Genomic DNA, 27,211 nt, shown 5'->3' with positions numbered 1-27,211 from the left:
AAATGCAGTGTGCTGAGCCCTGCTCTGCTCACCTGCCTGAGGCCAGCTAGCACAGCTCAGTTGGCCTCAGTGAGGTTTCACCTGGAGCTTCCCCAAACCAGGAGCTGCCTCTGCTCTGCCTGCCTGGAGTGGTGCCTGGCCCATCTGAGCCCTGGAAGTGGCAGATGTTGCCTGGGAAAATGTTTGCTGGCACAGTTTTCTTGATTTAGACTGACAGTGGACTGTTCTTTCACCTTTTCAGTTTATTAATACTTATTTGCTCCTCATAAATATTTATGGAATAATATTGAGCTTTGTGGCCGTGCCTTTCCCTGCCTGGGACCCACGAGTGCTCCTTGTTTGTGACAAGCTGCTGCCTTTGGCTTTTCCCAGGGGAGATACTGTCTTTGCTTGGCACACATGAAAGCAACTTCATAAAGTCTGATCTGACCAGGAAGGGAGTCAGGAGACAATTAGATGTTATGAGCTTTCTTGTGAAGTCTGGAAATTTGACTCTGTGGATGATGGGGAAATTGGGCAAGTTGCAACAGTGTACAGCTCACAGTGGATAAACTTTCTCATCTTTTACACAGCTCCTGAGATGTGAACAGGAGAATAAACCCTCCACAGCCCCTAGGAGGGGTTAGGGAGGTTGCCCTTGAAGGACTGCTCTAAGACTGTACTTCTTCATTCTAATGATGCTTAATGTAAATGGCTCTGGATTGTTTTTATGATAGACTTCAGGAAATCACTGAGCTGAATTTGGATTTATTGGTCAGCAGCTTGTGTCTTCAGCCCAGCATGTGAGCACTGACATTTGGTGTGTAGATGATCTGGGGGAAGGAGGGGACACCCAGGGCTGCCTTTTCTTTCTTTTTGTTGGTTTTGACCTGTGTCAGGTACATACAGTGACACAGCAATCTGATCTTTGCCTTTGATGGTAAACAAAACAATTCCTGTATTAATTAAAAGATGAATGAAATATAACACTTTGTTGACATTCTGTCTGCCAGGTTACTTTGTCTAACATCATCTAATGTGATTTCAGTTTTTCCTTGTTGCTGCATGCATCTGGTTTTTTTAGAGGCCAATACATTCCCTCCCCACCCCATCCTGAACAGTATTAGCATTTTTTAAGGAAATGCCTCTTACCTAGCTTATAGCAATCTCTGAAGCTTAACTCCAAAAGCTTTCTTAAGGCCAGATTTTTGTCTGACCTTGAAAGAAATGTATTAATTTGTTGTGGCTTTGCCCAGACTACACAAAGATGAGAAGGATTAGCTTGTTTTCTAGCACAGAGCAGTTAACCCTTGAAGAGGAGTGTAGAAGGTGAGTGTTAGGTGGGGACTTCCCTGCTTTCTGCAGTCCCAAGAATGATCTGCTAGCAGATGTAGTGGCTGTGTCCTGTGGAGTTTGGGGTCAAAAGCTCTGTCTAATCTTTGACTAAATTTTAGTCTTACCTGTTACAAGTAAATTTGGGTTTTAATAATAAAACATACATAGCTTTTGCTCACCATGACCTTGAAACTGTTTTTAAAGCATTTGTCCAGCACTTCTGCATAAACTAATAAAAATTCTACATGTTGATGTGGAAACAGTCATCAGAATAAACTTTCAGAATCCTAAAGACTCTTTCCTTTTATTTACTTTTGTATGCAGAAGAAATCTTTGTGTGACTCAGTTAAATTATTTAACCTGTCTGTTTAATGAAATTACCTAAGTTGTTAATGGACCAGATGTTGTTATCACCAGTGTAGGCTTTTGTCAGAACCTGTCACTCTAGTAAAGAGCTCAAATAATTTTCTACCACTTAACTAAAAAAAAAAAAAAAAAATTTAAACAATGTTCTGGAAACTTCTTTAGTGATTTGACCAGCTGGCAGTAATACACCTTGTAACTTCTACAGAGCATGCAATGGATTCAACATTAGAAGAATGGAAGAGGATTTATATTTCTCTTCCTTGGGCTGACTCTATTCAGTAAATGGATTTATTATTCTGATTCTCTCCAGGTCATTCTTGACTGGGGTGTTGCCTCTCTCCACGGTAATGAGATAAATCAGGCTTCCAGGATTAACGCTCCAGGATGGTTTGCTCCCAGAACCACAGAGCAGGCTCTGGCTCTGCTGTCACACAGCTCTACAAAGGGGCTGCCTGTCTGTTCCCTAGCTGGCCTTGAGGCTTCTCCCTGATGAAGCTGCTGCTGTCTGCATTTCTGAGGAGTGTGAATACCCCTCCTTGCTAGCCCTGCCCACAGAGCTGGAAGAGAATCATCTGATTTAGCTTCTAACCAGCTTGTGGGCTGAGGCAGGGGAGCAGCCACATAAAAGCTCCCTTCATTGAGATCAGGCTGGAATCACTACCATAATATGGGAAGGCTGTTGTGTTTTTTCAGAGCTTCTCCTATTGCTGGTATACAAGCATAGGAGTTTGATTCCTGCAGCTCTCAAAATCAATAGGAAACACTCATTTGTGGATATTGGAGGAATGATGGTGTCACTTAAACAGAAATTTCTACAGAGGGTGTAGGTGAGGTGTTTGTGCTTGGCTGAGTGAAAGTTACATATCATTCTTCCTGCCTTCTCTGCCCCATCACCACTTTTTGGATAAGATCTTAATCTGTGAAGGAATTTCTGTGCCCTTCCCCATGCAGCTGACCCCACTGGCTCTGCCCCTCAGATTGACCTGATGTTCCCTCTTAGCCCATTGTGGTGTGAAATCTGACAGCAGAAAGCTCCAGTCTGGGCACACTGACACAGAGCATCAGTGCAGGACTTGGTTTGTGCCTTTGGCTGGACTGGGACCTTTCCATGGGCATGTGGTGTGGGGAGGAATTCTGCATGTGGACATGGCATCTGCTCCAAGGGGAGAAATGTAGAGTATGTGCTTAGTTTTAACTTGAGGATGAGACTCTACCTGTTACTTTTGGGGTTTGGCTTGGCCCTGAAGGGTATTAAACCATCACATCTCACATTTTACTCAGCTGTGGTGATAAGAAATGCATGACCTACCCAGGAGTGCTCCCTTTCCATCACCTGCAAAAGATAAATTAATTTTGATCTGGTTTCATACAAGCTTTCCAAAATTGAACCTGAGCTAGAGGACCTGACTATGAATGTTTATTGGTTGGGGTTTTTCAGATGTTGAAGCAAGTGTAGCTGCCCAGTTAATAACAGGTTTGTCCAGTGTTTCTCCAATCTACTTGGTAAGGTAAAGGAGGAAATTCTACTTGATATGGTCCAAGAGTGCTTGTCCCTTGATGAAAGTCTTTATTGTCCTTAAGTAGCCTCTTGGTTTGACAGCATAGTCCTTTGAGAAGGAAATGCTTCTAACAAATTCATAGACCAAAGAAAAAATCATTGGAAAATTAATTTGAATGCAGCAGTCACAATGCTGAGGTGGTTGGTTGTGTTCTTCATACTGGTTTAGTCTCCCCAGACAAATCAGTTTGTAAAAACACTGGATTATATAAATGCCCCAGAAGAGAGATTTTTAACTTTTTAAAATAGCTCCTTTACAGGACAGTAGTTCTCTGTGACTTGGAAAGATGTCTGGATTGGGCATCACAACTTTATTTGAAGGGGAAAAAAAGGAATTGCAAGTTAAATATGCTTCCCCATGTGAATTGCTTCAAAGTGAAATTGCCTTGTGGAATTGGAGAATATTTAGCTTGTACTGCTTTTGTATTATCAGGATGGTAATTGTGGGATCTGGTGATGAATGCAGGAGTATTCCAACTTAGCTCATAGAAAAAGTCCTTTAAAGGTGATGCCAAGAGCAAGGAAGAGGAGAGCTGTCCAAAGAGCTCTGTGGCAAAGTTATATTTTCAACTTGGTAAAGTGTTCATAACATGTTCCCAAAGAATATTTCATGGGCTTTGTTCAGGTGGCAGCCTTGTAGAGAGGAAGCACTGCCTGGAATCCTGGTGATGTGAGGGAGTAGCAGGGGAGATGTGCTACACACCTGCCTGCTGGAGCAGGACCATCAGCTTTACCTGCAGAAGGTTTTTCTTTTTCCTCTCTTGGAGACTTGCTAAGATTTGGGCAGCCAGAGAACTTGCCATGCTGCTTAAAGAAGCACAGTCCTGTTTATGTTTGGCTAGAAACTGTTGCCTCATTCAGGAGTCTTGGCTCATAAACACACTTGAACCAAGGGAATAAAGTGTGGGTTGCCCAGGTTTTATGCTGTGCAAAGGTTGCAGCAGAGCCCTGATGGTTTTCCTGTTACAATAGAGACCTGTGTGTCTTCCTGCTGTGTAAGAAGTATTGAAATGAGAGTGTTTGGCCTCTAAAGAAGGAATTCTCAGAGTAACTTTTTCTTCCACCTTCAAGTTGTTAACAGTGAGAACAAAGTCTGTGTCTGGAGTGACTTTGCCACATTTGCTCATGTTGTGGAGATAGAGATAATGCTGTTTTCCTTTGAAATCATAAAACTTTTGCCCCTTTGCAAGGAGAAACCATTGAGAAGCCCCTCCATGGTACTTAAAACGTGTGAATGTATTTGTGTAGATATCCAACCTTCTCCTTTAGTTCTTCAGCTACTCTTGCCAAGTCTGCTAAGACTGGATGCCTTCCTCTTGTAAATTCCTTTCAACTGTATGTCAAACTTTGTACTTTGCTATGCTAGCAAGGGTGGTTGTTTCTCAGGGACTGCCTCAAAGATTTGGGTTTGATACTGCAGTCTGCATGTGTATTTTTAGAGGTATTTGTCCTCTCTAGTTTTGTACTCCTTAAAAATAGTTGGGAATAAAAACAAGCTGGGAATTTGTCAACTTACCCAGTGAAAATGGTGAATGTTCTACATCACTTAGAGCATCCATCCATCAGGAATCAGAGATGATAAAAATGTCAGGGATCAGCTGGGTCTGGTACTGTTTTTATGGGAGCTCTGTGCCAAAGATTGTAAGAAGGAGCTTCTTCCTTTCTCTTGTGATCTGATAAAATAGACATTTCCTGGGGTTACTTAGGGGCTTTCAGGCAAGTGACTGATGCTGGCTTATCCAGTGAAATAGAGAAACATTTATCATCCTGCCTTTTGATGGCAGCCACACCACAGAATTTCTGGCAGGTCTTTGAATGCTGTCCATGCTACTGGACAGGGATTTGCATCATCCTCTTGCTTGGTACTGGCATATCTGAAGGTGTTCCATAGCTTTGTTTCTTACTTCTGCCACCTTGGAGCCTTTTCAGTGAATTTTGTCACGAGGCAGTGGTGCTGAGTTGTGTTTTTCAGCTCAGTAGGATTCTCTGCTCAGCTCTGACCCTTCAGCACCAGGAACTCTTTTCATACAACCATTTGTCAAGGACAGGGATCTTTTTGCAAGGCAAATGAAGTCAAATATTTCAACAGCAGCAGTCACTCTCCTTGCCTTATGGGGCAGTCCTGGAAGACAAGTCTGAGGCCACTGGTTACTTATGGACATAGTTACAGTTTCCATAACACAGTGTTAGGTAAAACAAACATGTGTGTTGTACAAACACTGAATTTTTGGAAACAAGCTCATCCTCAGTTTTCCTTTCAGGTGGGTTCCCTCATTCACAGATGTTTACTGGGGAGAGCATTTCTGCAAGGGCTTGTAAAATCCCTGGTGTCTGGTAAGGAGGAGTGTCCCTTGCAGTGTTTCCCAGCAGTGAGGAAAAATTTATTCTGCAGGCTGGTGAAATCTTCTACCACTGTTCCTGGTTTCACTGCCCAGTAATCCAGCTATTTTAGGAGCTCACTGACTGTAAGGGACAAGGTTTTCCAAACATTCTACCTGGAATGTCTGGGTCTCTTGCTTTCTTGGTAGTGACTGTTGTATTGGAAGAGGCTTTGTCCTCCTTCAGACTTGCACTGGAAATGCTTGAATGGTGTGCAGAAACAGTGACCTCCAGAGGCTGTGTCTAACCTAGATTACTCTGTTCTTTTATTCAGCATATGCACCGTGTAATGAGTTCCTGTAGTAAGAAGAGCTTGTTCCTGTTGTGCTCAGTGTAGTGGAATTGCAGCTCTTGTTGAGGTGATCAGTGATAGATCTAGGATTTAATTGCTGTATTCTCTTGCTGAAATGTGACTCTTCTACTTAAAGGGCAGAATCTTGGAGAAGACAGTCACACAAAGTAGGATGGCTCTTCTAATTGTAAATGTCTAGACATCATAGTGGGGGGGAGATGGCATCTGTGGGATACAGTTTAATCCCTGTGGAGGGCTGGTGAGGGAGATGGCATCTGTGGGATACAGTTTAATCCCTGTGGAGGGCTGGTGAGGGAGATGGCATCTGTGGGATACAGTTTAATCCCTGTGGAGGGCTGGGGAGTCGTGCCCCAGCTGACTGTGAAGTCAGGGTGAATGTCAGAACAACCACTCAGTTTGGGCAGATAAATCCTATTTTTAGTGGCTCATTGTGTGTGTTAGGACATGGTTAATGAGAACAAAAGTGCTTTGTTTAAAGAGTGTTTGTACATGGTGTTGAACAGCAGCAATCCATGGGCTCTGGCTGCTGAACAATGGGTTTGTGAAGGTCAGGCCAGTCCAGCACTGTGGGCTGGAGAATGAACAACGCTGTTGGAGGTCCAGAGATGGGACATGGTGCAGATCTTCAAAGGCTGCTAACTGTATATCATCAGAAAGCAAGGTCCTTGTGGGTATTTTCTGCATGAACATCACTGGAACATCTCAAAGTGCTGGACAGAAGCCCAGCTCCCCAGCCCTGTGCTTGGCTGGCCACCAAGCAGTCCTTTGGGCAACTGAAATTGGTCAACCACAGAAACTGCAGGATGAGTATCTGTTTGCACTAGCAAGCAGTTTTAGCAAATAAGAATGAAGATGGGTTTTTGCTTTGTAATTACCTCACTTAAATAAGAGACAACTTTTAACATTAAGAACTGATGGCATTATTACATTATTTAAAAGGTGACCATGTAAAACTTTCTACAATGCAACTGAAGGCAACAACAGCAGTGTCACTTGAGCTAAGGTCTAGGAGGACAGCCCAGGGGGTTGTTTAAGTATTTCTTTACTAAATGTCAGTGATTTATTACATCAAATGTTTAATATTCTTCTGCTTAAGCTAAAATCCTTGTCTTTTATGAAGGATTTAATTCTGAATTGTCTTAATAGCTGTATCTGTTCAGCAGATTTTATCTGTTCAGATTTTCCAAAATGTGTCTTTTAAAGCTAGACAAGATGGCACCTAACTGAAGATTCTTGTGATTCTTGGAGACAAATAACTTGCAAGTAAATCAAACAGCAGGATCAGGGCAAGAACTTACCCTTTGAAGAATCCTTTCTTTTCCTTCTGGATTGTCTACAAGCTCAGCATCTTGAGTAGTATATCTTTGGAACACTCTCTCTTAAAGTGTCTTTTCTGAATCTAAAATATGACCTCAGCCTTGCTGTCTCACCCATCTGAGCATGGTGCTGGCTGGTGTTCTTTGCTGCTGCTGTGTCTGGGAAAGAAGTAGTAGCAGGAATTTGGAGACTGCTTGAAGTGCTGTAGTTGGCTTTCCACACATGTTGTGCCAGAGGCATGCTTCTCTTCCAGGTTATCAATTACAGGGTTTGTAAACTTGCTGGAGGAGTTGTGTTGCATGATTGCTATCTGGGAGAAAGCTATTTCCCCTGGCCTCAACAGGTTAGCTGTTCCCTTCTGGCTCTGATCCTGCCTTGAACATCTTTTTCTCTTGTGGGAAGACTGGGGACATGAGCTGACAGTGACTGTGACCTTGTGTGATGGCTCAGGGTTTCAGACAGTGTGAGGTCCTTTCCCATTTTTATGATGAAGAACGTTTAGAACTTATTTTGCCCCAAGCTGGAGCTGTCTGTGTGCACTCACATCTGTCTTGTATCTGCTCCCCAAATAGCTCCCTGCTTTTGCTGCATCAACTCAAAGTGTGATGCTGTTGTGTGAGAACACTTCATGTGTCTTGCCAGGAGGGCTTCTTTGTGGTTTCAGTCTTCCTCATGAGTTAGGATGCTCCTGTGGTGGATTTGGTAATGTTTGTTTAGGCTGACTCCTCCTTGTTTCAGCAGGGTGGCTGAGCACCTCTGGCACCTTTCTGTTGAGCCATTTTCTAGATAAATCCTGTGGATTTAGTCTTGTGGCCCTGGGGTTCTGTTGTTGTTTTTCCCCATGTGGCTTCTTCAGTTTCAGTGCAGTTAAGGGATGATGGCTGAGGGTTATTCCTGTTCATTGGTGAGATGGGATCTCCAAAGTCAGGAGGCAGCTCTGGGATCTGCCATCTGCTGATGTCTGGAGGGTGGATTGACTTCTCATGGTCAGGGAGGAAGCAGTCAGGCTGCATAGATGTAGCAAGAAAATGCAGATCACTGCCTACATCCTTCCTTGCCACTGCTCCATTGGATGCTGATTCCATTGACTGTGAAGCCCTTTTATTCCTATTGATCTGTTATGGAGAGAATCCCCTTGCACATAATTTAAAGTGGACCTTTCAGATACTGATGTGAAATCATGATCTGTTCAGATTGCAGTCACTCAAAAATTGCAATTCTGTGTTGTTTGGACCAAGGACAAATTTCATGGATACAGAAATAAAAATTGGTTGTGTCCTGGTTTTGTGCCAGGTCAGGATTTGGACAAGAACCATCCCTCCTGTATTGTGTTTTCCATAGGAAGACTGTTTAGGGGTGTGGGCAGGACAGGAAGGATGTCATACTCCAGCACATCACCAGATCAGGATTTTGAGGTGCATCAGTGCCTGAGTCCTTCATTTTCAGAGAAGCAGAGTTCACAGGGAAGTATTTCTTTCCAGAATGACACCATGACCTTGTAACCTCTGATTCTGGGAGGATTCATTCATTAAAAAATTGAAGTACTTGGTTGATTTCTTTAGCAGCAAAGCAGGACAGGTAATTCTTCTAACTTTCAGTCATATTTAGAATAATCAAACCCTTTTAAATTTGTATAAATCAGGTCTAAAAGCTGTAGGGGACATGGAACTGCTGTTGTTTCAATCTCATATTTTTAACAACTTGCTATAGTAAACATTGACTAGAACATAGCACAGTCTTCATGTGTTAAATTTTAAGGCCCTCTAGTTTATATATCAGAAGCTATAATGTAGAATATTGGATATATCAGAAGCTTTAATGTAGAATATTCACAAAATAAAAGAAAAACAGATCTGGTTTTTCTAAGCTTTTTCTAGCTTTTTAACCATTTTAAAAGGTAAAGGTTGAAGGGTTTTTGTTTGGCATTGTGATTCCTGTTCTGTTTTGAATGCCAGCTACCTGTTATAGTGCTTTTGGGTTTTTTCCTGGTGAAAGGGGAAACCTTCTGATGGTGTCTGGTATGTTAAATCAAGGCCAACATTTGAAATGTATTTTGGTTTGGGTTTGGTTTTTTTTTTTTCAGGTAAAGAAAGCCTTTTTTGCCTTGGTGGCAAACGGTGTGAGAGCAGCTCCACTGTGGGAGAGTAAAAAACAGAGTTTTGTAGGTAAGTAGTTCTGACATTTTTCAGGATTACTTGAATTTCTAAGGTGCTTTATTGTTGCAGAAGGTGATCTGAGCCTGGCCATCACAAAACATCCTAGAGAAATACTGGCAAAGAGAGTTTCTTTCCCCTCCTTGTGAGGAGTGAAATGTGCCAGCTTTCACAGCTTTGTTGTGCCTTGAGAATCATGAGGCTTCTTTTAGGTCCCAACCTTCTGAAATTCAGTGTCTAATATTTGCACTTCACTGTGTATTTAAAAATAAAGGCAATGGTCACAGAAAGGAAAATTTGAAAACAGGAACTATAAAGAGAATAATTTAATATCCTGGTATCCTGATGTAAGTGCAGTAGGAGGGTGTCTCTGCCTGTGCTCAGTGAGGATCTCTAAAACCAGAACTGAAGCTACAGAGTTGTCCCATGTTGGGTGAAAAACATTAGATCTATGTACTGCTTTTTTAAAATCATGTCATTAATTACCACAACAATAATCTTCCAAAACTACATCTCTTTCAGTTAGAAAATGGGGTCACAGTGGCAGTGACAAATAGAATAACATGTATTTCTTGTGACCTGGAATATTGAGGATTCCTGGAAATGAATGGTAGATACTTAATAAAGCATTTGTTAAAATACTTTCAATCCAAGTGGGGAGGAGCAGTCTTGCAATACACCATAGGAGTGCTGTGTTTTTTATTTTCATTTGACTTAATTTCATGTTCTGTCTGTAAGCTCTACTGATTTGAAGCTGACCTCCAGATTAATTTTTCCCTTCCCCATTTCTTAGTTTCTTCAGTTTAGATGTAAGAGTAGTAAACAGTGGAGCAATTGCATCTTCTCAAATCTAGAACTTGAAAGCTCAAAAAAGATTAATATTTTCAGGTAACTAAACTAATCATCAATATTATATTGCATAGCTTGGTGTTGGTGCTTAAAATATATATAAACACAATGGATGTGCTATTTTTTTTCTTTTGAAAAGTCACATTTCCATACAGGCATTGAAGATTACCATGGAAATGATTGAATGAAGTTCTGTAATAAGTAATAGTCAAGAAAAATGTATTATACTGTTCCTTCATTTGAGTCTAGGAGTCTGCCTGACTTGGCAAGTACATAATGAGAATGTGTCTTATTCAAAAAGAAAATGAAAGACAAGAATAGTTCTCCAACTTGGAAAGATGTTCTAAACCCCCTCTTTTCCTTCCATGCTTTTGGGGGTGGATGTGGTCTGAATTCAAGGGGATTTTTGAGTAAGATTGAAAGTGAGGAGAAGCACTTGGGTTATAATATTGAATATTACTTCAGATGTGTTTTTATTCTGAAGCACTATGTCAATGTGAAAGTGAATAGACAGGGTTTTGAAATCCCACTGTTAAATAGTCCAATACCAGTAGTATTTTACATGGATTTAACATTTATCATATTATATTGTGAACATAAATAGAGAAAATTGCTGAAAGTTCTGTATGTTAAGTATATATCTAAAGACCTTTTTTTTATGTATCACTTGTTACAGGAATGTTAACAATTACAGATTTCATTAACATACTGCATAGATACTATAAGTCTCCTATGGTAAGTATGATGTTATACTATAATTTGATAATTTAATACACAGTACAGGGACTGATATACCAAACTGAGAAGTTTATGATGATTGTCATTATTATTTAAGTCTTTGCATGGTAACTTACAGAGGCTTGGATGCTGTAAAAAATTACTGTTCTTGAAGTGGTGGTATAGAATAAACAAGTTAAACTAGTTAAATATATGCAAATATTTTAGTTACATGGCTGAATTGCACAATCAGTTGGAGATCTGTTGACTTCAATTAACTGTAATTTGAAATTCCCATTAGCAGTCAGTTGATGAAATTCTCTAGCTTGCATGTTCATACAAACATTTACATCCCTTTCTTGCTCCTGTCAAATCACAATTCCCTCCCTACCAATTAAAACATATGTATTGTGTTTTACTAGCTAAAAAATCAAGAGCAGTTGGATGGAGCAGACATCTGATGTATTTGCCTTCTCAAAGCTCATGTTACTTTCAAAAATTGATAGTGAAATTCTCATCAGATGCCAGTAGTGTGGTGCACTGTCCTTTCTTCATGTTCAAGAATTCTTTTTTTCTCCCTGGGGATTGGCAAGGAGTGGGGGGAGGAACAAATGAAAAGTGCTTGCACACTGGGAACTTCTTTAAAATTGTTTCTGTGCTGTAATGACCCTCTGCATCAATATTACTGATTTTCCATGAGACTTTGCCTGATGAGTTCTCACTCATTTACATTGTCTAAGGTCCTGTTCACAACTTCTGCTTCAACTGGCAGCAGCAAATAGGAGAAGCTGAGGAGGGACAATATCTGACTTAAGTGATCATACAGTCTTCTGTAAGAAAATGAATGTTCCATCAGGGAATTCTCTAGTTTTAATAGGTGAAATTATGCAGAAAATATGATTCTTGAAGTATTTTAGTCATTCTTCCTGAAAGCATCAGGACATTCAGTGTGAAGCACATTGCTACTCACGTGCTAGACCATATCCACCACTGAGTGATGAGGAACATCCAGGTAGTTTCTCCCTAAAAGAAATGCTCTTGCTTGTCAGTGATAAGGTAACTTTGTTCTGTTGGCATTAAGAAGTCAGGTGATCAGGGTAAGCTTTTTACTGGTGTGGGTGTGTGAGGAATCCCCCAAGGGTTTTACCCTGGATGGTTGTTTGAGGGTGGCAAGAATGACTGAGGTGATGTCTCTGAGTACAGAAAATACCTGGGCTGCCAACCTGGACCAGTAAAAGGCTTTCCTGTCCCCTGAAATGATAAATCCAGAATTGTACTCTGCATTAGGGGCAGATAACTTTTTTCCTTGTTACAAGAAATGTTGTGTTGGACTGTTCTTGCTCTGTTAGATTTTCAGCAGTGAAATAAAATTATTCAGATGTTCACAATGTTAATAATGGATTTAAAATGAAATTACTTCAACTTGAACTTCCAACTACTCATTGTAGGTTCAGATTTATGAATTGGAGGAGCACAAGATAGAAACCTGGAGGGGTAAGAATATTTACTACTTGATTGATCATTTACTAGGTTCTGATGTTTTTCAGTAGAGTGGATTTTGAATTAATCATAGACTTCTCTCCACATATTTTTTAATGGAAACAGAAATAGTAAAAGCTTCTCTTTTGGCTCTATTCCTTATTTTTCTGTCTGAAACAGCTATGAACTGGTGGTCTGGGCTGTGTAACACTTTGCCCCTTGTTCATGGCTCTTTAAGAAAGGAAAGAAGCCAGTGGAGTGAGGCACATGTGGAGTGGGAATGAGCAGAGCTGTGCCTGAGTGAGCTGCACCCTGCAGCCAGAAATTCATGCAAAATTCTGGGTGTGCCCAGAGGTGCTGAATGCAGGGAGGCAGCTCCATGTACAAAGCAGTGTGTGTCCCATGGAGTGATCCATGGAGGTATCTGTGTGCAGCACACACTCACAGAACCAGCAGGAGGAAAGGATTATTTGTTGTAATTGCAGTGACCTCTGCTGGTATCAAGCTTAGTCCTGCTTTTAAATTTAATGTCTTTTAATGTCAATATAGAGCACTGTGCATAAATGGTAGAATAACTAACTGTAAATTGCTCTCTGCCACTTAATTTTGTATGAATGAAGTCATGAAATGCTTTCATAAAAAAGCTGATGTTTTTGTTTGAAGTGGTAACAGTCTATTAATTTTCTAACCACAGAGCTTTATTTACAAGAGACTTTTAAACCTTTAGTGAACATCTCCCCAGATGCAAGGTAGGATTTCACTGTTCACTCTGCTTAACTTGAAATACACTAACACTGTCTCAACTCTGAATTTAAGGCCTCTTTATATGTAAGAAGAAATAATTTGTTTTGTAAACTACAGTACAATAAAGAAAGATTGTCTTTTAATAGAATCAGGAAGGAGTGAGAGCTTATTTTTATTGTGGGTGAAGATATCTTTGATTACCCTAAGAAGAGAATTTTAAATTGAACTTTTGTGGTTTATCAGCATAACTGTTCTGGTAAATGAGCTAGACATGGGTCAGAATTAAAATGCAAACCAGCCAATAGGATGACCCTTCAAGCTAGCCTGCAGATCATCTTAATTTCCTGAAAATCAAAAAATTCAGAGCCCTTCAGCTGTCTTCCTCTCAGCAGTCACAGTAACTGGAAACTTAAAGCCCTTTTCAAGGGAAGTAACTTTCTTTAAGTAAAGGAAAGACAGTATCTCTGTGGTTTGTTCTGCTCTACTGTAAGGCTCTTTTTCCTAAAATATAAATGACTGTCCTTTTCTTCTTGATGGAAGTTGAAAGAAATAGTTTTTTAACTGTCATTATGCCTTTTGTAATAAATAACTTGAGAGGGAGATTTAGTTGATCTCTTAAATCTTGAGCACTATTGAATTGCTGAACTGGAGGGTGAAATTCTGGTTTTTGCTTTCAGTTTGTGGACCAGGATTGTTTGTGCCCTGGTGAAGGGAGCTTGTGATTGCATTGAAGTAATAATATGCAGTACTTCAGTAAAATTGCCATTTAGTTCAGTCATGAGGGATGTATTTTGAATGGTGGCAGGTTGCAAATAATATTGCTAAGACAACAAAATGGCCATAATTGTTTTCAGTCAGAGTGCAGCACAAGCAGTTTTGCCATAAAGAAGATACAGTAAAAGTTTTATAAAAAGTTACAGCAAGTCAGCTCCAGAGCTGATCCAGAGATGGGCTTGGGCTGTGGGGCAGTGAGACTGCAGCACCTGGGGATTGTTAAACACTCCCTGCAGCAGTGGAATCCTGGCTCTGTGCACATTAAACAGGGCTGTTCCATCCCTGTGATGGACTCAGAACACACAGCTTGTCTATGGGAAGGAGTCTGCTTCATCAAGTAGGTGTTTATCAGAGTTTTACCAAATTTTTACTTGCTAATTTATTGCAGTTGTTGGTCAGCTGCTTTATCATGGTCTTAATACACCAAGGGAAAAAATAAAAGTGTCACTTGCAAGAAGAGCAGACTTGCACAGGTTGGAGTGTTGCTAAATCCTAGTCTGCAGTGCATGGGAATGTTTTAGATCTCCTAAGGATCATTTTTTGCCAATCTCCAGTGAATTCAGTGAAATTATTAGGTAATTGTTTGGGGTTATGCACATATATGCATGTAGCCATAAAAATGCCCTTTGTGGGAAATGTTACAGAAATTTGGGATTGGGATTCATTAGGTGCAGGAACTCCATTTTTCATTTTGTCTGTTAACAGAAAGACCCATTCTGAGTGCAGGGATAATAAAAGCACAGCACTTGCTGAAAAAACAATTTGCACTTGTGAAGAAAATTTTTTTCTATACTTTATACCACAAATGAACTTTCCATCACATTTTCTTAAAGGATTTAGATTTCCATGAGCATATAGCTGTTCATGTGTTGCAAAGCAAAAAGCTGCAAAAGTTAATTTGAAATCCCTCAACTTCTGTTTTTTATAGCATTAAAGATAATGCAAATAATTACCACATAGACTTAATGTGGATTTATAAATGTGTGCATATGTATCACTTGGCTTTACTTGGTGTTAGCTAGAATTCATTGAAGAAATAAAATGTTTTTCTCCTCAGCCTTTTTGATGCTGTATATTCGTTGATCAAAAACAAAATCCACAGATTGCCAGTTATAGATCCAGTCAGTGGAAATGCACTTTATATACTTACCCATAAAAGAATCCTCAAGTTCCTCCAGCTTTTTGTAAGTATTTAAAGCTATGCTTTATTAACTGATTTTTCCCCCACAGTAGACATCTGCTATAATTAAGTCATTAAAGTCTTAGTGCAGAAATTTCATAATGAATTTCCAAATTAATCGTGTCTTTGTTTATCTTTTATTGGTAACAGGGAAATTAAAGCTTGATATAAGGCCTATATTTTACCATTACTTTGTTTTACTCCTTTAAAGAAACCTAAACACCAAGGACTTGTCTATTGGTGTAATTTACTGTTGTTTCTGGAACATCTCCTTAGGTTCAGGACTTTGTTTCCATGAAAAGAAAAAGGAATTGTCTCCCAGAGATGAGATTGTCATTAGTCTGTAGTAATGCTAGTCACAGCAATGTACAGGGGGACAAACAAAGCAACAAGAGTTCAGAATAAATATTCATATTAATGTTTTCTATCTTCTCTCTCCAGTTTTAGTGGGAATGACATAGCTTAGGATCTACACCTTTTAGTGATGTGTTACTATAGAAAAAAGGGAGCAAAAGTCCTAGTTCTATTGTCTTAATGTAGAGCTTTGAACAGAGTTATTTAATTTCTTAATTTCTGCTTTGAACAGAAACCCCTTGAGTTGTTTGGGTTTTGTATTAATCTGGTGTCAGGAAACTGCAGTGACCTGTAACCATCACTTGGAGTCTGCAGGTGGATGGGTGAATGTCAGTGTAAATCCATTCCTTCTGACTCCCCTAGATGTCAGAGATGCCAAAGCCTGCCTTTATGAAGAAGAATCTGGATGAACTTGGAATAGGAACTTATCACAACATTGCCTTCATACATCCAGACACTCCTATCATTAAAGCCTTGAATATATTTGTAGAGCGAAGGATATCAGCATTGCCTGTGGTGGATGAGTCAGGTGGGTGCAGAAGTGGGGAGGGAAATGCTGCTGGGCCCTGGACTGGTGCTGGGAAGGAGGGGAAAACACAAGAAAAAGTAAAAAAAAAAAAATTAAAATAAATTTAAATAATTAAATATAATTTAATAATTAATTATTTCATTATTTAAAATAAAATCAAAATAATTTAAAATAACTTAAATTTAAAATTTAAAAAATAATTTTAAAGGGGAAGAAAAGAAATATAAAGAAATACTTATGCACAATGGAGGTTGATGGGCTTGGAAGAATTTTATTTTTTGATGGGTTGTTTGGTTTTTGGGGTTTTTTTCAGTCTTTCCTTCTTGACCTATAATTTCTTTCTTGTGATTATAACAGATGAAAGCAGGAAAACTGATACTGTGTTTTAAGCACTTTGTTAACTTTTGTTTTTACTTTTGTTAACTTTCGTTTTTCTTTTCTTTTTAGGAAAAGTTGTAGATATTTATTCCAAATTTGATGTAATAGTAAGTATATCTCTTAAATTCTATTAAATATTTTATATGTAGTAAGCATATTTGCAACTTTGTAGTATATGTAATATATGTAGTACGTTGTGAGTTTGTCATACATGTAATAAGCAAGTTTGCAAATTAATTTGTTAATATGACAGTTTTATTTTGTTCCTTTGGCTGTAATTAACAAACTGAATGAAAGAGATCCAATTCAACCTGCACATAATTTTTTTTATTACTATTTTTATTTAAGTTATCCTTAGTAGTACTATTTGCACACAGGTTTTTATTGCTCTGGATGTTACCCAGAATAAGATCTGGCTGGACATAATCCAGAGGAGGGGATCAAGGCTGGAAGGAATATTCTGTGAGGAATATCTGAGAGCTCTGGGTGTGTCTGATGAGGAGAAAAACCCCCAGGGGTGATGGGCTCATTGCTCCTGGGGCTTCCTGAGGAGCAGAAATGGAGAATGAGGTGCTGAGCTCTTCTCCCTGGGATCCAGTGTCAGGACATGTGGGAGTGGTCCAGAGCCAGCCTGCAGGGGTTCAGATGGGGCTTTAGGAAGCATTTCTTTGCCAGGAGGTGGCTGAACACTGAGCAGCCTTCCCAGAGAGGAGGTGGGCAATGCCCCAGGGCTGTCAGTGCTCAAGGGGCTCTTGGGCAGTGCCCTGAATAAAATGGTTTTTTCAGCTTTTGTTCCTCCCTGCAGTGTCAGGCCCTTGGACCAGGTGATCACTGCAGGTCCCTCACGGCTGAACTGTTCTGTTCTTGTTGGTTTCTGTTTCTCAGTGAGGATTTCCTTTTTCCAGCTGCTGCCACTCCAGTCTGCTCTCAGAGAGAATGCAGATATCTCTGTGCAGTCTGAGTACTTGCTACAGCTTGACCTCCTCACTGATGTAAAAACTACTTGGCCCATTCTTTTGTGCCTCTGACTCCAGAGTCTTGCATCTGTGTTCCTTCTGCTTTAGATTTAATCCAGGATTTCCCTCAAGATTCCAGTTGCACACTCAGATTCATGCCATCCATGATTTACCAGCCTCTGAGAGCAAGGGCTTTTCTATTCTCATGGCTTTTAGAAACTTGAAATATATATATATATATATCTTTTTATCCCTGTCCCCTCCCAGTTGGGTGCCCCTGCTTTCTAATTGCAGCATCTGACAGCTACATTATTTTCTAGAGATTTCCCTGCCCAGGTTGCCACCAACCAGCTGCACTAATGAAGAATCCAGATGTTTGCAAAACTGCCTAGAAGGCATTCAGTAAAATGGAGAATAGTCCCAAGTGGAAATACTTTAGGCTTATGAATATCTCTGGCTGCAAACATTGTTCTTAATACTGAAAATCCTGTGATGTCACTGTTCTTGCCTGTCATTTCTAGGCATTTGTCTTTATTATTTAGGATTGTCTATTGTATAAGATCCTGTTCTGCCATAAAAGCTTGTGGGGAATAGGCAGTAGCTGTAGAGAAAATGAACTGATGTATCAAAGACAATGAAATTTCCCAGTTGGTGGATTCAGTGTTTCAGTTTATTTTGTAACTGTGTTCGATTTTGAGGCAGGACATGTTTCCTTCATTTCCCATTCTTCTTCAGAAAGACACCAAAAGGAAGAGGGCTCCTTATGTTTTTCACTTCTTTTCTCATTTTAAGTGATGAGGCAGCAAATTGGGTTTTAGAGATGCTGGATCATTTATCTGGGGAAAAAAATATGTATTGGGAATTGGATAAACACTCCACACCACAAAGATATAATTTTTAGGATATAATTGTTTGCACACAGCTAGTAACATGGGAAAGAGTTAGGGCATCTATTGATTGGGGTTATTATTGGGGTTTTCCTCACATGTCCTAGTTTGCTTATTAGATTTCTAAATAAATCTAAATTCTAGATAAGAATCTAAAAAATTCTATTCTTAAAAGATAATCACCTCTGAGCTTCCAGATTTCATCAGGCTGCTTCAACCTGATCTTCAGCTTTAAAAGAAGGAAAAAAATTGTAATCTGAAGCGTATGGATCTGATCTTCCAATTAACATAGCATTTCCAAGATAGTGATTTTTAACTTTTAACCATGTGGCTAATGTCCTTGCTTGGTGGTTGAAGCTATGCCTGTGTGTGCAGCTGGCTAAGTTCATAGCTTTCTTTCCTTTTAAGAGTTCTGAATTAATTTTTAGGTTCTTGATTGGGGAAACCTGGGAATGGAATGATGTATAGGAATAGCTTTATATTGCATCAGTTATTGTGTGTAGGGTGACTTCAGTTTGCAGAGGGTTTTTATGTCCTCTCAATGTCCTTCATTAGGACCTGGTTAAATTAATTAACCAAAATTGGTTTTATCTTCATGATCACCTTGAACCTGTCTTGTCACGTTTGGTGTAATTCAATCAAAAAACTTGACCCGAGTATCTTCTAGCCAAAATTTAATTTAATTTTATTGCTTGGTCCAGTGCTTTCATTTAAAAGCTCTCTCTTTGTTCTCCCTTCAGTGCCTCAGCAGCAAAATCAGTAGGCCAGGCTGTGCCAACACTTCTAAAATACCACAATGGTCTCACCTACAGAAAGCTTCTGCAGGTCTGGACAGAGTCCTCTCACTGCAGGCATGATCCTGCTCTTAGAATGAAAGTGGAAAATGTCAGCTTTCAAATTCTTTTAATCTATTCCTTTTAGTGGTGGGGATGGGGTTTCATTGTTATTATTCTTATAGTACTCAGTAAAATACACCCAGACACACAAAGTGTCACTGAATGACAGCACCAGCTGAGTCCAGGAGAGGGAGTTTGAGCCCACAAATTAGGAAGGTGAGGAATGACTTTGCTCTCCACTTAGCTCTCAGCCACTGACATCTACTCTGTGGGTGGTGTTCAGAACAGTTGGTGCCTTCCCCAGCCCTATGAAAAACAAACAACAAAGAGTTGTATATTCTGTGTGGTGTGAAATCTGAAGAGCTTCACCTTTACATTTGCTGCTCGTGGCAAAAGCAGGATGAGTGACCCCAAGCCAAAGATGAGATTCAAAGTAAGATTTTCACTGGCCTAATGCATAACCCTGGTTTTATCAATGAACCCAGGGTGTCAGATGGTGTCCAGCATCATCTGTGTACTTGACAGCTCCCAGAATCTGAAGAGCATCTGCTTTGTTTAATGTGTTACTTGGAATGGACTCAGCTTAGACCAGAAATGCCTATCTGCTTGATGCCAAAATATTTACTTTATTGAGTGCTTTGTTACTAAGTACTGAGCTGTCTGATGTGGCCTGGGTTTGTTTTTTTGCAGAATCTTGCTGCTGAAAAAACATATAATAACTTAGATATCACAGTGACACAAGCCCTGCAGCACCGCTCTCAGTATTTTGAAGGTGTTGTAAAGTGCAGTATGCTGGAAACACTGGAGACCATTGTGGATAGAATAGTGAAGGCTGAGGTGAGTCCCTGCATAAGAAGTTACAATTTGTGTTATCAAACTGATAAACAGTACAAATTTAGCCTCTTTAAGTTGTTTTGATTACTTGGTGAAAGTATTTTTAACAATCATGTTTTAATAATATAATATATATTATATTAAATATTTTTAATTATCTAATTACTTTTTAATAATTATAATAATTAATATTTAACTCAGTCTGCTCTACAGACTCAGGTTTTAGATGCTTATAGGGATGTGCAAAATATTTCACAGTATACCTGTAATGATATTCAGTTATTTGCATTTCTGTTTTATTAACTAAAGTGAATGCAAAGCTTTCAGTTTAGTTAATACATACTAATAATAATATTAATATTATAATCATATATTATAATATAATAATATTATTCTATGATAATTATAATATTATAATATAATCATATATTATAATATAATATATTAATTAATGATAATAATACCCAAGTTTCTTCCAAGCCTATCACAAGTTTTGCAGACAACTCATTTGTTAAACTCCCAGTTTATAGCTTGGCTCAGGAAATGTATTGGGTGCAACTTGTTTTGATGCATGATGGAATCCTGCACTGCTCTCATAGAAATGCAGTCACACTGGGCCATAAAGTAAATTCCTGTGAAGAAGCCTTCACTAACTGCTCTTGTAAATTTTTATCTCTGTGCTGTCCATTCTTTTGGTGCTGTTTATCTTGTCTGTTAGTATTGGGAACTTCCTTATGTGCAGAGGTGAATGAGTTTGCAGATCTTCCTCCCCTGTAAGGCTTCTCTGCAGGAGAAAATCAATATTCCCAATTTCAGTCATCTCTGAGTGTTATCAGCTCCATTTAGATGCTTTAACTTCATAAATTACGAGATTTTTTATTTTTAGGGTTGTAACCAGGCATATACTTGATATGAGGAAAACTTCCACTTTGTTAAGAAGCCCTTAGAACCTCATTAGGCAATTTCCACTTGTAACTTTCAGCATTTGCTTGAGCTTCCTCCTGAATTGAATAATTTTAGCATTCCTGATACACAGATTTCAAACTTGGATTATTTTATTACTATCTTAAGAAGCTTTAGACATTTGTGTTTTAAGAACAACTCCTACCCTCTCTTTCAGTCTAAACACAGTGAGCTTACATGTAAAAATGAGTCAGTCAAAACTACTACACAGCTATTTTTAGCTGCCAGACAACTGCTTGATCTTACAAGCAATTAAACAAATGAAACATTGTCCATTTTTCTTGAATTCATTACACTGAGAGAGGAATAAAATTATTAAATATGTGCATATGCAGAAACAAATAAACCTGTTTAAAATATCACCAGCGTAGTTTTATCAAAAATAAAATATTTTCTCTCAACTTAATAGTGAAGAGAGATAATTCAATTGGGTAAAAGTAAACATGTAGTAGGCTCTGAACGTAGGACAGACACTTCCCTGGTTCTGCAGTGGCTTTTCTCAGTTTGCTCTGCCCAATAGCCTCAGGATACAGGAGTATGCACCTAATTTCCCTGCAGTTAGCACAAAATTTTTGTGGTGTAAAATATTCCATAGAAGAGCTTTGTAAGGATAAGATCATTGTTTGAAAATATGGTCTTACTGTTGATAAATCTTTCTTCCCAGTTGTGTCCTTGTGTTTATTTGCATAGATAAATTTAATCCTTTTTCTGTCTTAAACAATCTGTTTAAAACAAATCTGGCACTCATTTTCCATTGTGTATCCCTGTGAGAAAAATTAAATTAAAACCAACTCAGAGGCATCAAAATACAAGTTTTAGCGTTGTGTCTCTCTGCTGAGGAAGTCAGGAAGTATTTTTCAGAAGGAATCCTCATTTTATTACTGTATCTAATTTTTTGGAGACCACAGGCTGAGGTTTTTTGGAGACCTGGGCAGAGGCTGTAACTTGGGGAAAAGTCTTTGATGTGAGTGCCACATTTTGAGAACAGAAGTATTTTCAAGACCTAGATCTAGACTTACCTGTCACTTCACATCAGACTCTGTTCAGTCAGCCAGCTGTGTGCCTTTTAAACATGCACTATTTTCATTTATGTAGGCCAAGCATGGCTGTGTTGCTGTGAGAGAATTTCTATTCCTGACATTTTGAACCATTTTGGGTTGTTTTTTCCTACTTGTCTTCATGCTTCACTTTACTTTAGGGGTTTTGTTTCTTTCTTTGTTTGTTTTTCTTTGCTTTGCCTACTTTAAATCAGGTCAATATATCTGAGACTCTTCTCCTGCTGGCAGGTCCATCGTTTGGTGGTGGTGAATGAAGCTGATAGCATTGTGGGGATCATCTCCCTCTCTGACATCCTACAAGCTCTGGTACTCACACCTGCAGGTATGGATCTGCCCTTGCCATGGGGGTGTGCACACCCTGCTGCGTTTCAGTTATTGCACAGTGATAAATGTCCAATTTTTAGCTTTTCTAACTGATTATAGTTCTTAAATACACAAGTAATTTCAGGAAAAAAAGCTGACAGGATATTAATTGCCAGTCTCCTGTTCACTGAGGAGAACATGCAGAAGTTTCATGAATGTCCCTGCTGTTCATATATCTTTTCTAGGGGGAAAACAAAATCTTGATTAATATTTTAAGTGGATGAAGCTGAATGTATAGACAACATTAAAACAAGGCACTTGAGTTTCCATACTCTGACCAAGTGTGGCTGTGTTTTCTACTAAAAAATCACCTTTTGGAGCATTGCTGTTGTCCAGCTGTGCTTGGCTGGCACAGCTTAAGTCAGGTATTGAACCTCAGCCCACCAGAACTCTTCCAGTATAAAACTCCCTTGTGATCAGGGTAAATCTCTAGTGATCAATTTAAACATGACCAGGCTCCTTTAAAAAAAAAAATATCCAGCAGTAGGTTTATTTCTGCTACTTTTATCTTGGTTCTGAGGGTTTGGTTTGGCTGGGTTTAGTTTGGTTTTGGTTTTAAGTTTTGCCCAATTTCTTAACCTGCTTTATGTTTTTAATTGTAACTTCACTTTGACCTCATAAATTACTTCAGTGTCACAAGAGGTAAAGCAAAGCCCTGTTTTGGCTCTGTCAGGAAGGCAAAATGTCTTGAGAATTATTACCATTTTGCCTCAAAAAAAAAAATCAGACAAATAGAGCCAAAAATTATTTAATTATGTATTATTTTTAAAAAATTTAAAAAATTAAAAACAAATTTAAATTTTTTTTAAAAAATTATTTAATTATGTATTTAAAAAAACTCCAAAAAAGTCAATATGTGAGCTTAACTGAAATCTCTTACCTGCCCTGCTAGATAACATAATTATATAAAAGTGTTTTTTCTGTAGACTTTAAAAAAAAAAAAAGGTAATATACCTTGTTTAAATAGAAATATTTCTGTCCTGAAGAGAAGCAATCAGCCTCACTGCTGGAGGTGTTGTGTCAGTACATCTGGTTCCTTTTAATGACCTGGAAGAGCAAGGGCAGAGCAAGGAGCCCATCTCTGTGAAAGCATGGATGAGAAACCAGCCCAGAGGTCTGGGTCAGGTGGAATCCTTGAATCCTTGCCTGGAGAAAGAAAAGGGAGGTGTAAAGACAAGCAGGCAGTCTTGGCAGAGGAGGGAGTTTCATCCATGGCTGGAGGGTAGCAGGATCCCAGGAGAGCAGATTTTAGTGCTAATGGGGCAAAGTTCACACAGAAAAGATGCATTTGGGTGCTGACAAACCAAGAGCTTTGTTGTACTGGAGTCACATGCACACCTATGCTGGGACTCTGAGCTGAGCTAAAAGCGCTCTGGAATTATTGCAAAGGGCAGTTCCTGCTCCCACTCTGGGGCTGCAGCATGCTCTGAGAGCCCTGAGCTGCTGTAACTCACTGAGCCAGCAAAAAAGCTGCAGTTTAGTCAGCCTGGCACACTGAGCCTGCCCACAGAACAGTCTGGTAGAGGGGTTACAGCAACAGAGAGGGCAGGATTATGCCACTGCAAGAGAGGAGGTGAGGGAAGGTTTTTTGGGGAGCAGTTAAGCATCAGATTGCATTTCCACAGGCAACTGCCCAATTTTAGACTAGAATTTGTCTCATGCAGGGAGGATGTCTGCCATGTAAATCTGATTTGTAGAGTATGAAGTGTGACTTTGCTCCTAACAACACCAGATAAAACACTTGTCCAGTTCTCTTCACAGATGGAAAGGAAAATTTATTGACTTGCAGGAATTAAAACCAGCCTGTGTTTGGGAAAAAATTAACAGTTGTGATGTGAAAACATTTAATGAATCTTTCAGTGTTTGATAATACATTACAAGTAGCAGCTCCAGGTTTCTGGCAAGAGATTCTCGTTCTGTAGAGTTGGATGCTGAATCCAAGCTCACCACAGGGTTCAGTCATTGCCCAGCATGTTTGAGTATCTGGAGAAGAGGTGAGATGCTGCACAGTCCTGCTGGACAGGTCTCTCAGATCCCTGCTGTAAGCAAAATCTGCCTCTGAGCCAGGAGAAATGGCTCCATCAACAAAGTGCAGTTCAACTAAATTCTTCCATCGTTTGTGCTCGAGCAGGACTCATTTTCTGGGGGCTGTTAGGATGATTAAGCTTGGCTCTAAGCTGAGGGACAGGTTTGGGCTGTGGGTTTTTAGTTGGGAGTTTTTAAACAAATTTTTTTTATGTGCTGAGGAGAATCTTCAAAGGCATTTGGAGTAACTTCCCAGAAGGGTTTCTTCAACTTAGCAGTGAAATTAAAGCAGTGATGGTCTCGAGCCTCCCCTGCTCTGTCTCACATTGGCATTGAGCAATCCTGCAGTTTATTCTCTATAAATGTTGTATTTTAGGAGTGTGATTTTGGTAATGTGATTGGGGAAAGTTGCAGCAGTTGGAATGAGCTGCTGCAGTTGTGTGTGGCCAAGGAAATGACAGCTGCTTTCCTCTTCTGTTCCAGGTGCCAAACAAAAGGAGAACGAGAGTGAATGACTGCTGTGAATGTAAACATTTGTAGGAGAACTTGAACAGAGTTTCTGGGTCGTTTGTCTCAAGAGCAGTGACTGCAGTGGAACAGAGCAGGATGGTTGAGAATGTGTTTTGGGACTTAGTGATGGATGATGAGTCTCTTCCCCCCAGTGATGTCGCAAAAAAAGCAGCATGACAAAAGCTTATGTTAAAATGTAGGCTCGTATTTCAAAATGTCTTCAAAACATTTGCTGGAAGACTTCACATGATGTCCTTCATTAAAATGCACTGTATTCTGAAACTTTTTCATTTTGTATTTGACAGAAGTCACTGGTCAGCAATGGATATATGTGGCATAAGGCAAGTGTATGGCATATTCATATCATAGTGCCTTATGTCAAAATACAGCAATATGTCATCACTGTTGCCCATCACTGTCAAAGGAAGTGTTGTGCTAAACGAGACACTGTATTTGAATGTGAAAGTCTTTAAACCTAAAACCAAATCAGTTTCAGTTCTCATTAGATTTGTCATAAAAGCTGTAATTTGGGTATCGGTAGACTTCTTTAAAACTTCAATGACAGTTTTGTGTTCAATGTTGCATTCTGAACAGAAATGTAAAACAAGACTGATTTAAAAACAGCTTTATTTATTTTTACTTTCATGACAATTTTTTACACATCTTTGGTGGATAGCTAAAATTTCACCATATCCATTAATAAACTGTTGATTGTTATACAAACAAGTGGGAGATTTTTCTCATTATTTAAAACTTTGGAGTTGCAGAAGCTGTGCCCTGTTCACCAGTCTGTTACTTGAGCTGAAGATTCCGGAAGCATGGATTGAAAGTGCTCTGTCCTGTCATACACAGGCACCATGGAGGAAATGAGGTGCCAGAGGACAATATTTTCACCTGTATTAAAGTGTAAAATGATGTTTGTACAACGAAAACCCAAAACTTTTTATTGTATATGATTTGTACAGAAGCGGAGGAGTGAGGAAAGCTGTGGGGTATTTGCTAATGTAAATGTACTGTAAAGTTTGAAGATGAGACTTTTATAATTGTAGATTCTTGTAGATGGAAGAAATTAAACCCTACAACATCAGTTTGGTTTTAGCAGTTCGTGCCAAGTTCTTTCGCATGTATGAATGTACATGCATTGGGATTAGTGCAAACCAGGAGCATTCTTATTTTCCTCTGAATTTAAAGGTGGCTTATGCTGATGGACTACTGTAGGTAGGACTTCTGTATTGTGTTTCCAGCCTGAATACTGCACTGGAATAATGCAGGAAAGGGATACAATATTTTTTCATTTATAAACATGGAGGTAAAAGGTGAACAGTTTTCAGTTTGCTTATAAAATGTAAATATAATTGTAATAATAGTAATCAAAAACTTTGTTCAGAACATTTCTCCTTTCTACAAGAATTTAAATTCTGAACTAAATGTGTAAAAACTTCCTTCTTACAGGTATCTTTCATGACTAAAAATATTCCTGTAGTACATGATGGAAACTGTTCACTTAGACTTTCTTCCACTTTCTTACCTTGTGAAAAACATTGTCAGCACCTTTTCTGACGGGGTAAATATTGACTCTGTTCCCTGCAATTCCAGGTGGTACTGAACTGGAGCAGCTGCTTTGTCCTAAGATCAACAGCCTGGTGCTGGTTGCTGCCATCAGAGCTGACCTCAGCCCAGCTCTGATTATCCTCATGTGGGAGCAATTCTAACTAAAAATAGTGGCTCTCATTCTTCATAGCGTGTGTGGAGGGGAGAGTCTGGGGTTGGAAACTTATTAAGTGGGCAGTAGTGCTACCTGCAAATGCCCCAGAAACCACATGGATGCAGCTTTGTGAAAGCAAAGTTCTGCTCCAGCACAGGCACTGCAGCCTCCTCTGGGAGATGGGCTGGCAGGGAGGTGCCCAAAAGCATCCTGGCATCTCTCTTATCACTCGTCTGCATGGGCACATTCTTCAGCCCTCTGCTCAAGGTATTTTTAAAGATAAGGGTTCAACCATTGGTAATTTTTTAATGTCTGTTTTATAGCACAAATTCTGTCCCTGTTCATGCAGATGCTGTGGGCCTGCCTGTGTGCTGCAGTGTGCAGAAAGCCAGAATGAATTTGCAGTTTTCATATAACCACATGCAAGCTTCCCATTTTCACATTACTACAACTGCTGTTGACGTGTTGTGGACACAGGACTAGCAAAAATAGGGAGAACAGCCTCCTCAGTGGCACAAAACTGTGTTTAGAGAATTTCCACCCTTTCTTTCTGGAATTCAGCTCTGAAGTGTGCATTTGTGAGTGGCAGAACTGTGATGTGACCCCACCAGCATGAATAAACAGCAGTGCCATCAAAACACACTCTGCTTGTGCTGGCACAAGTGCCAGT

The 27,211-nt window shown here is 39.4% G+C and overlaps 1 protein-coding gene across 7 annotated transcripts in view; it reads left to right on the top strand.

Annotated features, from left to right (window-relative positions):
* Positions 1-25,923, top strand: part of PRKAG2 (protein kinase AMP-activated non-catalytic subunit gamma 2) — a 217,303-nt gene extending 191,380 nt beyond the window's left edge. For all 7 annotated transcript variants that reach the window (XM_071428545.1, XM_071428546.1, XM_071428548.1 and 4 more), the window contains 10 exons: positions 9,331-9,412; positions 10,926-10,984; positions 12,415-12,460; positions 13,140-13,194; positions 15,021-15,147; positions 15,861-16,026; positions 16,474-16,511; positions 19,774-19,920; positions 22,167-22,260; positions 24,810-25,923. In XM_071428545.1, the coding sequence (XP_071284646.1) occupies positions 9,331-9,412; positions 10,926-10,984; positions 12,415-12,460; positions 13,140-13,194; positions 15,021-15,147; positions 15,861-16,026; positions 16,474-16,511; positions 19,774-19,920; positions 22,167-22,260; positions 24,810-24,841 (846 nt within the window). In that variant the 3' untranslated portion in view covers positions 24,842-25,923. The remainder of the gene's footprint in view (positions 1-9,330; positions 9,413-10,925; positions 10,985-12,414; positions 12,461-13,139; positions 13,195-15,020; positions 15,148-15,860; positions 16,027-16,473; positions 16,512-19,773; positions 19,921-22,166; positions 22,261-24,809) is intronic.
* Positions 25,924-27,211: the final 1,288 nt, after the last annotated feature.

The sequence above is a fragment of the Agelaius tricolor genome, unplaced genomic scaffold, assembly GCF_023055355.1.
Source record: "Agelaius tricolor isolate 1412-34295 unplaced genomic scaffold, bAgeTri1.0.p SCAF_6, whole genome shotgun sequence".
Classification (NCBI taxonomy): Eukaryota; Metazoa; Chordata; class Aves; order Passeriformes; family Icteridae; genus Agelaius; species Agelaius tricolor.
This window is presented reverse-complemented; position numbering and strand designations above follow the sequence as displayed.